The 11,623-nt window shown below is 36.2% G+C and overlaps 1 protein-coding gene across 1 annotated transcript; it reads right to left on the reverse strand.

Moving 5' to 3' along the window:
- Positions 1-5,595: 5,595 nt before the first annotated feature.
- On the reverse strand, positions 5,596-7,722 carry LOC135152814 (uncharacterized). The gene is made up of 2 exons (XM_064093924.1): positions 7,389-7,722; positions 5,596-7,055 (listed from the first exon to the last, which is right to left on the reverse strand). Exons 1-2 carry the CDS (start codon positions 7,720-7,722, stop codon positions 5,596-5,598), a joined length of 1,794 nt encoding a protein of 597 aa, XP_063949994.1.
- Positions 7,723-11,623: the final 3,901 nt, after the last annotated feature.

Consider the following 11,623-nt stretch of genomic DNA (forward strand, 5'->3'; position numbering starts at 1 on the left):
TTTGTGCACGGAAACAATTTTTAGCTTCATTATTGACTAGATTGAAGTTGGAAACAACTTGTAGCTTCATTCCAGACTCGTTTGAAACTAAAAATTACTTTTAGCTTCATTTTCGGCTGTTTGAAATTGGAATCAACTTATAGTTTCATTCTTGACTCGTTTGTGCACGGAAACAATTTTTAGCTTCATTATTGACTAGATTGAAGTTGGAAACAACTTGTAGCTTCATTCCAGACTCGTTTGAAACTGAAAATTACTTGTAGCTTCATTTTCGGCTGTTTGAAATTGGAATCAACTTATAGTTTCATTCTTGACTCGTTTGTGCACGGAAACAATTTTTAGCTTCATTATTGACTAGATTGAAGTTGGAAACAACTTGTAGCTTCATTCCAGACTCGTTTGAAACTAAAAATTACTTTTAGGTTCATTTTCGGCTGTTTGAAATTGGAATCAACTTATAGTTTCATTCTTGACTCGTTTGTGCATGGAAACAATTTTTAGCTTCATTATCGACTAGATTGAAGTTGGAAACAACTTGTAGATTCATTCCAGACTCGTTTGAAGTTGAAAACAACTTGTTGCTTCATTTTCGGTTGTTTGAAATTGGAATCAACTTGTAGTTTCATTCTTGACTCGTTTGAGCTTGAAAACAACTTGTAGCTTTATTATTGACTAGATTGAAGTTGGAAACAACTTGTAGCTTCATTCCAGACTCATTTGAAGTTGAAAACAACTTGTAGCTTCATTTTCGGTTGTTTGAAATTGGAATCAACTTGTAGTTTCATTTTTGACTCGTTTGAGCTTGAAATCAACTTGTAGCTTTATTATTGACTAGATTGAAGTTGGAAACAACTTGTAGCTTCATTCCAGACTCGTTTGAAACTAAAAATTACTTTTAGCTTCATTTTCGGCTGTTTGAAATTGGAATCAACTTGTAGTTTCATTCTTGACTCGTTTGTGCATGGAAACAATTTTTAGCTTCATTATCGACTAGATTGAAGTTGGAAACAACTTGTAGCTTCATTCCAGACACGTTTGAAACTGAAAATTACTTGTAGCTTCATTTTCGGTTGTTTGAAATTGGAATCAACTTGTAGTTTCATTCTTGACTCGTTTGTGCACAGAAACAATTTTTAGCTTCATTATCTACAATATTGAAGTCGGAAACAACTTGTAGACTCATTCCAGACTCGTTTGAAGTTGAAAACAACTTGCAGCTTCATTTTCGGTTGTTTGAAATTGGAATCAACTTGTAGTTTCATTCTTGACTCGTTTGTGCACGGAAACAATTTTTAGCTTCATTATCGACTAGATTGAAGTTGGAAACAACTTGTAGATTCATTTAAGACTCGTTTCAAGTTGGAAACAACTTGTAGCTTCATTTTTGGTTGTTCGAAATTGGAATCAACTTGTAGTATTATTTTTGACTCGTTTGAGCTTGTAAACCACTTAAAGCTTCATTATTGACTACATTGAAGTTGGAAACAACTTGCAGCTTAATTCCAGACTCATTTGAAGTTGATAACAACTTGTAGTTTCATTTTTGGTTGTTTGAAATTGGAATCAACTTGTAGTTTTATTGTTGACTCGTTTGAGCTTGAAAACAACTTGTAGCTTTATTATTGACTAGATTGAAGTTGGAAACAACTTGTAGCTTCATTCCAGACTCGTTTGAAACAGAAAATTACTTGTAGCTTCATTTTCGGTTGTTTGAAATTGGAATCAACTTGTAGTTTCATTCTTGACTCGTTTGTGCACGGAAACATTTTTTAGTTTCATTATCGACTAGATTGAAGTTAGAAACAACTTGTAGATTCATTCCAGACTCGTTTGAAGTTTGAAACAACTTGTAGCTTCATTTTTGGTTGTTTGAAATCGGAATCAACTTGTAGTATTATTTTTGACTCGTTTGAGCTTGTAAACCACTTGGAGCTTCATTATTGACTACATTGAAGTTGAAAACAACTTGCAGCTTAATTCCAGACTCATTTGAAGTTGATAACAACTTGTAGTTTCATTTTTGGTTGTTTGAAATTGGAATCAACTTGTAGTTTCATTCTTGACTCGTTTGAGCTTGAAAACAACTTGTAGCTTTATTATTGACTAGATTGAAGTTGGAAACAACTTGTAGCTTCATTACAGACTCGTTTGAAACTGAAAATTACTTGTAGCTTCATTTTCGGTTGTTTGAAATTGGAATCAACTTGTAGTTTCATTCTTGACTCGTTTGTGCACGGAAACAATTTTTAGCTTCATTATTGACTAGATTGAAGTTGGAAACAACTTGTAGCTTCATTCCAGACTCGTTTGAAACTAAAAATTACTTTTAGCTTCATTTTCGGCTGTTTGAAATTGGAATCAACTTATAGTTTCATTCTTGACTCGTTTGTGCACGGAAACAATTTTTAGCTTCATTATTGACTAGATTGAAGTTGGAAACAACTTGTAGCTTCATTCCAGACTCGTTTGAAACTAAAAATTACTTTTAGGTTCATTTTCGGCTGTTTGAAATTGGAATCAACTTATAGTTTCATTCTTGACTCGTTTGTGCATGGAAACAATTTTTAGCTTCATTATCGACTAGATTGAAGTTGGAAACAACTTGTAGATTCATTCCAGACTCGTTTGAAGTTGAAAACAACTTGTTGCTTCATTTTCGGTTGTTTGAAATTGGAATCAACTTGTAGTTTCATTCTTGACTCGTTTGAGCTTGAAAACAACTTGTAGCTTTATTATTGACTAGATTGAAGTCGGAAACCACTTGTAGCTTCATTCCAGACACGTTTGAAACTGAAAATTACTTGTAGCTTCATTTTCGGTTGTTTGAAATTGGAATCAACTTGTAGTTTTATTCTTGACTCGTTTGTGCACGGAAACAATTTTTAGCTTCATTATCGACTAGATTGAAGTTGGAAACAACTTGTAGATTCATTTCAGACTCGTTTCAAGTTGGAAACAACTTGTAGCTTCATTTTTGGTTGTTTGAAATTGGAATCAACTTGTAGTATTATTTTTGACTCGTTTGAGCTTGTAAACCACTTAGAGCTTCATTATTGACTACATTGAAGTTGGAAACAACTTGTAGCTTAATTCCAGACTCATTTGAAGTTGAAAACAACTTGTAGTTTCATTTTTGGTTGTTTGAAATTGGAATCAACTTGTAGTTTTATTGTTGACTCGTTTGAGCTTGAAAACAACTTGTAGCTTTATTATTGACTAGATTGAAGTTGGAAACAACTTGTAGCTTCATTCCAGACTCGTTTGAAACTGAAAATTACTTGTAGCTTCATTTTCGGTTGTTTGAAATTGGAATCAACTTGTAGTTTCATTCTTGACTCGTTTGTGCACGGAAACAATTTTTAGCTTCATTATTGACTAGATTGAAGTTGGAAACAACTTGTAGCTTCATTCCAGACTCGTTTGAAACTAAAAATTACTTGTAGCTTCATTTTCGGTTGTTTGTGTTAGGCCGAATAAACTCACTATATAAGATAATATAGTGAACACAATCAAAAACAAAACACCAATATAAGAGAATAATTCAACTAAACTCTTATTCACAAATCACAGTAGCTTACAAATAATCTCTTAGTGATTTATATCTTATCACTAAGAGCTGCTAGGTTACACGAATGATATTCAATTGATAACTCATCTAGAGTAAACCCTAAGCTGTGTTTATATACACAGTTACATGATATCTACTGATTGATTTATAATTATCTACTTCCTAAAATAATCTAATCAGTAGCTATCCTTCTGCTGTCCTGATCTGTACAATCTCTCTTGATCTTTATCTTCCTTATTTAATCAGATATGCTCCTGAAAATCAGCCGCCTGCAAACTCTGATCATTGCTTAAACTCTGATCCAGCTGTCAGTCGTTAAACTCTGATTTCCAGCTAAACTCTGATATTTGCTTCTGCACACTAAACAAGTTAGATACCTGTGACATCATCAAATATGTAACAATCTCCCCCAACTTGTGCAGTAGACAGAATGAACAAGTTCTATATATTTACTGATGATGTCAAAAACAATCAAGGACAAATGCATGAAGTAACTAATCTGCATAAATAAATTAACACTTACAGAGTAGGCAGAACTAATTACAACTTACAGAACATAGCAGAACTAATTATTCAATCAGTCTATATCCATAGCTCTCCTTAACAAACTTAGTAATCAGATCTTCTTCAATTTGTTTCAGAGTTTGTATCATTTGAGCTTTGACAGTCTTTAACTCTTCATCTTCATCTCCTGTCTGGTATATAGCTGATCTCAAGGCATTAGCCTTGCTTCTCTTCATGGCTTCTCCAAGCTGAATGACTCTAGGCCTGTCTGCTTCATTGTTATAACCCAAGATTCTGGTGTTTGCAATAGTCTCCATTACAGAGCTATTCTTTTCCATGCTAATTTCAGAACCATCATCTTGAGCTATTTGTGGAATATATTCATCATCAGACTTTATTCCATAGAATCTTCTCTTTTCACTAATTGTTTTCTTCATTAGATCTGACCACCTCTGAGTAGCTTTATTCTTGATTTCCAACATGTAGTGAAAATGTTCCAGCTCTCTCAGAGATTTCAGCAATAAATCAGCTTCTGATATTCTATACACTCTGCCAGATTCCAGAAATATAGCAATCTTTTCTTTATCTTCTGGCCCATCATGAGTGTCCATCAAAATCTGTACTGACTCGACTTTGTCAAGATCCTTCTGTGTAACAGCTTCTCCTACTTTTTCAGTCAGAGGATAAGGATCTCTGAAAGTAGTTGCTGAGCCTGTTTGAATCTTTTCTTTTCTGTGACCAAGACCAGTTGTGTCATAAGCTTCTTTCCCTCTGGTACCATGAGTTCTTACTCTGGTGAGCATTGGGCTTTCCTTGTATAAATTTGTACCAAGACTCCCATATAAGCTCTTCTTCTTCAGATCATCTTGAGTCTTCTCAGTGTTTAATTTCAACCAGGAAACTTTAGTGTCTTCAATCCTTTCTTCAGTTACTGGAACTTTAACTTGAACAATGTCAGAGGTTAAAATTTTCTCAGAAATTGACTTGAATTCACTTTTTCTTCTTCTGACCAGTTCAGCTTCCTTTTCTTCTGCTTGATCAGAGACATTAGCAATTATGTGTATATTCTTGCTCAGCTTGATCATCCTCTCAGTAGGATTCTCTGGTGCTAATGTAATTATTGACTTCTTTGGCATAGTAGGAACTGGGAGAACTACATCAACTGGTTTCTTTCCTTTGTCTTTTGAGTCAGACTCAGACAGAGTTTGAGTTTGAGATCTGGTTCTTGGTCTATTGATATCAGTGTAATTCACCTCACTGATTACTATTCCCTTTTGCTTTGGAATCTTCTGTTTCTGAGAGGAATCAGTAATCTGTCTTTGCTCATCAGATTTTGTTTTGCTGATCTTCTTCTTCTCAGCAGCCAATCTTTCTTCTTCAAGTCTGATGGCCTCAATATCTACTCCTGGATTTTCTTTTTCAAAGATTTTCCTTGCCATGGCTTCATCAATTGCTTGCAAGGAGGGAGATTTATAGAAAAGAGTGGTTTCTTTGCCTCTGAACTTCAGAGTTTGACAAAATTTCTAAGACTCAGGGTCTCCAGCTTCAATCAACTTTTCAGCTTCAGCAACCAATTTTTCTTTCTTCTTTTCCACCTCAGAGCTCACAAGATTTATCTCTTTAGATACAGCATCTGAATCTCTGACTGCTTTGCTTATACTCTGAGCTTGAGTTACAACAGTCAATTCCAAGGATTTCTGTTTTTGAGATTCTCTGGGTGGTCTATCAGAGCTTGCTGCTTCTTTACTGTTCTTCTTTGTTTCTTTGATCTGCAGCAGCTTTTGCTGTTTGCTCATCTCCCCTTTTTCTTCCTCATCATCATCTGGCTTTTTCCTTTTCATTTGCTGATCAGGTTTGCATTTGTCTTTGGATGTTTTCTCCCCCTTTTTGACATCAGCAGAGGTGAGAACCTGTACCAGTTGTGCCACAGAAGCACTCAAATCTGCCAGAGTATAATTCATTGAAACCTGAGTAGCTTCAATAGAGGTAAGTCTGTCCTCAACAGAAGGTGACATGGTTCTGCACATCCTGTGATTATAAGACAAGTGGCAGATTCTCCTTCTGGCAGGCTCAGAGAATGGAAGTGGAGAACCTGGAACTGCAGGAGCTATAAAAGGAGTGGATTCCCTGACTGGTGACATTGCCTTAACTGGGGAATCAACCCTTTCTGGTGTAGGTTCTCTGACTGGCTCAGAGATAATAGAATGTATACCAGGAGCTTGAATGGGGGTTGATGTGACTTCTGTTCCTTCATCATCATCAATGTCTGCAAGAGAAACACTCAGAGTATGTGACTCTAGAGCTTCAGTGGCTGCCTCAGAGTTTTCAGCCATGGGAATCTCCTGAGCAGGAGCTGCAACAATATCTTCAGGTTGAACCAGAGAATCCTGGATTAGCTGGAGTACCATTTCTATTTGTGCATCCTCTGATTTACTTGGTGCATCAGAGGGTTTTTCTGATATATCAGTATCAGCTGCAATTCTTTCTTCAACAGACTTGTTTCCCTCTGTCTGATCATTGTGATCAGAGGTTGACTCTAACATTTGTTTGTCAGCTGCAGCAATATCAAGTGGCATTGCAGAAAGAGGTTCAATCAATAGGGGCTCTGCAGATTGATCAGAGAATGGAATCAAGGCTTGTTCAGGATCCTCTGACTGAGGTGGTTCCACAGTCAGATCAGTGATAGAGGTTGGCTTTATTTTCTTTCTCAGTTTCTTTGCTGGTGGAGGAGGAGGAATGTCTTCATCTGATTCAGAGTCTGAAATTTTCTGTAGAAATCTTCTTTTTCTGGGAGGAGGGGAAGGTTTGATTGGGGATTTGGTGGATCTGAGTATCCTTTTTAGTGAAGATTTTTCAACTGGTCCTTGTTGAGAAGAACCAGAGGTTGGTTTGGGATCAGATTTTGCTATTGGTTCATGAGCAGGAGATGGAGGCTGTGGGATATTCTCATCAGAGAATAAGGCTTCATACTTGTCAGGTAAAGCTATTTTCAGTTTATCCTGTACAGTCACAGGAATAGCAAATACAGGTACAGTGTTCTTCTTACTATCCTTCTTAATCAGATCAGTAAAAGCTCTTTTGGTGATCTTAAATGGGAGTTCATTTTCATTTTCAGGAAGGGGCACATCAGGGAAGCAGTAAGAAAATATGAGCTGACAAAATCTTGAATAATAGACAATATTCATATTTTCTTTTCTCCTATCACCAATAAATCTCAATATAGATGTGGCAATATCAAATTTGAGATTGTGGATTAGAAAATACCCGATCTGCTGACTGAAGATGGGAATAGCATCAAAATTGCTGCATTTGTTACCAAAAGCCCTGGTTATGCAGTCATAGAAGAAGCTCCACTCCTTGCAGAGGTGTGGACGCTTAAGTTCCCCCATTTTGTCTGTGCTTGCAGAATACCCAAGAAAAATCATCATGTCACGTAAAGTCTGAGTGGGTACTGAAGCATCATACTTCTTTTCTTCAGGAAGATGAAGAGCCTTCCTAACGGTCGCTGGTGAGACTACATACTCTTGACCTTCATAATCGCAGGTGAGAGATGGAGAACCATTTTCACTTCCATCATCGTAATTTGCTGTCCTCCAGAAGGTGAGAACCTGAGAAGGAGAGATTAGCTCTGGCTGAGTCAGAGCATACATCAGCTCACTGTGAGCCAAGAAATCTTGAATGAGATGAAACTCCTTGGGTGCTTCATCGTTATCCAGAATGGCTGAGTAGTTGTTGGTGACAAACTTTGCTCCATTGAACTCGAAAGCAGTTGTCGACATGATTTCTGAAAAGAAAATGAGAGTTTGAGGTTATGCAGGTATGTTGTTTGACAAAATGTTGGAGAGAAAATGAGAAGAGGGTTTGAGAGAGAGAGTAAAAATCGTGTGTGAAAAGTGAAGAGTTAAAAAATTCAAAATCGATATATATATGAGTGTATACACGAAATTCTGATTTCTGCGTTAGTGGGGCACGTGGCAGATCCACAGTGGTCAGAGTAAGTGGTAGTGGAGTGTAATCATGACAAGCGTGTTGGTGGAGTGTAATCATGTATTACTGTGCACCAATTTCCGAGAAAAATACAATTATTCACCGTGTTTTTCTCCGCTCAGGAATGCAAAAGGATTTTATACCGTTTGATAATAAAGACTAATATTTACTCAACCACAGAATTATTTATTTTAACTCGGACTTCAATCAGAAGCTGACCATTGACCAGAGTTTAAATAAATGACTTATAATATGACAAATCAAAGAGTGATCATAGAATCTTGTAATGATGAGAGATAAATATTCAAGGTCTAAATGACACTTGCTCCTCGGAGTTTGCAAATATTTATTTAACTCCAGTCAAAAATTACTCGAAGTCAAAAAATTGTTAATCACAGAAGTGGAGTGAGGTGTGTGTTAACATGAATTCTCTAATGTCACAGAGATTGTCAAATTTCTTAAATAATATTAGAAAGAATCAGATAATCAGAAAATGTTTTAAACACCTCATAAGCCGAGTTCTCATAATATGGATCAGAGTATACCATTTCTTCTCTTTTGAATCGCACCTGTCTTTTGGAAGGAAACTCCTCATGGTAAGTGAGTCATAACCTTTATCAGACTTTTGTTTTCTCAGAGTATTTCTCCAGTAATCAGAGAATGTGAAAAGTCCCCAAAAAAATTGTTTTAATTTTTGATGCATTTGCTTAATACCAGCAGTGCACTTGGATCTTTCCTTTCACAAATTTTCTAAGATCTCAAAGGAGTACCTGAGATTGTTTTCTTTTGTTTTCTTTTTCTGAGAAGAGATATCTTGAGGATCCATAACTGAAACTAATTAACTCTTAGCTCATAAGGGGAGTAAAACAAGTTCTCTACTGAGTACATGTCTAATATTTAAGAAGTAAGACAGTCTAAGTAACAAATTAAGTCATGTGTTGTGTGTCAAAGGTTTCCACAGCTGTAATATCACAAAAATCAGACTTTAGAGATGTTTATGACTTAATTCAGGTATTTGCAACATATTCTTCACAGGAGTATCTTTCATCATGAAAAATTCAAGTCACCAGAGTTTGTCGGGTCAGAGTTTAAATATCAGAGTTTATCAAATCAGAGTATAATCATCAGAGTCTAGATCAGAGAATAACAGATGCAGTTGTAGATCAAGTTTATAATAACAAAAACTAACAGATATAGTATCATGCAATGTATCAGAGTTTAGAGAGGACCAGAGATCATCCCTAATTCGTTTACAAGCCTTGTAAATGTTGCTTCAGCCGGAGGTTTGGTGAAGATATCTGCCAACTGCTGATCTGTTGGAACAAAGTGAAGCTCTACTGTTCCTTCCATCACATGTTCTCTGATAAAATGATACCTTATGCTGATATGCTTGGTCATGGAGTGCTGTACTGGATTTCCTGTCATAGCAATAGCACTTTGGTTATCACAATAAATAGGAATTTGAGTCAGAGTTAACCCATAATCCAGTAGTTGATTCTTCATCCATAAAATCTGAGCACAGCAGCTTCCTGCAGCAATATACTCTGCTTCTGCAGTGGATGTGGAGATAGATTTTTGTTTCTTACTGAACCAAGAAACTAATCTTCCTCCTAGAAATTGACAGCTCCCACTTGTACTTTTTCTGTCTATTTTGCATCCTGCAAAATCTGCATCAGAGTAACCAATCAGTGTAAAGTCTGATTCTCTGGGATACCAGAGTCCCATCTCAACTGTTCCTTTGAGATATTTGAAAATCCTTTTGACTGCTACAAGGTGTGGTTCTCTTGGATCTGCTTGAAATCTTGCACAGAGACAGGTTGCAAACATGATATCAGGTCTACTAGCAGTCAGATATAGAAGTGAGCCTATCATACCTCTATAGTTAGTAATTTCTACTGGTGAACCAGTATCTTTATCCAACTTAGTGGCAGTTGCCATTGGAGTGGTAGCAGCTGAGCTATCCTGCATGCCAAATTTCTTTAGCAGGTTCCTGGTATATTTAGACTGATTATTGAAAATACCCTCATCAGTCTGTTTGACTTGAAGTCCCAAAAAATAGCTCATTTCTCCCATCATGCTCATCTGATATCTGGACTGCATAAGCTTTGAGAATCTCTCACAGAGTTTAGAATTAGTAGACCCAAAAATGATATCATCTACATAGACTTGAACTAATAGCAGATCATTACCATGGTTGAGATAAAATAGAGTTTTATCAATTGTACCTCTGTTGAAACCACTGTCCAAAAGAAATTGAGCCAGAGTTTCATACCATGCTCTTGGTGCTTGCTTTAGTCCATACAGTGCTTTATCCAATCTGTAGACATGATCTGGAAATTTTGTGTCCACAAATCCTGGAGGTTGTTCAACATATACCTCTTCCTCCAGCTCTGTGACAGCCCTCAAATCCGGGGGTCTGGATTTGGTGCCACTAAATCAAAAATCATTTAAAAACCTGTATTTGCGGAAAAAGGTAAAACAGAAATTTGAAAATCTGAAAATTTTAAAAGAGATTTAAATCAAAATCACTTTGACCCCCTAAAAACAGGATCGCTAATAGGTTACAACATTAAAATCAGAAACCAAAACCTTAAATCTCATTACAGCTTAAACTACATTATCAGCTAAACTTCGATAAGAAGAATAACTGATAACCAAATAAATAAATCTATCGACAACAGAATTGAAATAAATCAATTCTAACCATAGTCATTCTCACAGACATCTCCCTAGCATCTTGCCTAGCATCAACCTTATGCGCAGCTTATACAGGTGACATCTCAATCCCTAACTGAAAGGGTTAGAAATATAGCAAGGGTGAGCGAAAATGCTCAGCAAGATAATATGAAAGGCAAGAGCCACAAGATATAAATTCTTTTGAATTAAATCTAAACATTTGTAACTCAAAAGTTTATCAAACATATATGTATATATCAATATGCTTGAAAATCACAAAATATATTTGACAGAAACAAAAGCTATCACAAGCTTAAACAATAATGACCAGGTTTTAAACAACGGCGTACTATCACAGCTGATCAGACCGTGTGATAATACCGGGCATGTTTCGTGGAAACATGCCTCAAAATAGGTACCAATACAAGGCAACACACTGGCCTTTGGCAGAAAAGTATTATAATATTTCAATAATACCCAAATAGCCCTCCGCTGGACCGCCGTCTCGGTCTCTTACGCAAAAACAAAGAAATCTTCCGATTTCTTCCAGAAGCAGATGACTAATCATCTATTTTTAAAACAATATTTTGCTGGTCTATCTGGCTGGAGTATTAAATAGCCCCATATGCCATAATATCATCCTTCAAAACCTTTCTGAAAACTCTTCCGTTTTCAATTTCAAAATGCTGTCAAAATCAATTTTATTAAAGTCTGAGTATAGTTTTGAAGTCCACCGTAATACGGCTCAAAGGAATTAATAAAGCTATTTTTCGCTATTTCAAATCCAAGATTTATGTCTGGGACAGAAGACCAGGCATATATTGTGGTATCAATATATGAGTACTATAGAGTCATCAATAGTTCCAAACTGAAAAATAACTCAGACAA

Source organism: Daucus carota, chromosome 5 (genome assembly GCF_001625215.2).
Source record: "Daucus carota subsp. sativus chromosome 5, DH1 v3.0, whole genome shotgun sequence".
Classification (NCBI taxonomy): domain Eukaryota; kingdom Viridiplantae; phylum Streptophyta; class Magnoliopsida; order Apiales; family Apiaceae; genus Daucus; species Daucus carota.

Coding starts and splice junctions, on each gene's coding strand:
- LOC135152814 (XM_064093924.1), bottom strand. CDS start 7,722: ATGTATGCTCTGACTCAGCCAGAGCTAATCTCTCCTTCTCAGGTTCTC. Junction 7,056..7,388: donor CTGCATAACCAGGGCTTTTG/GTAACAAATGCA, acceptor AACTGAAAATAG/CTTTACCTGACAAGTATGAA.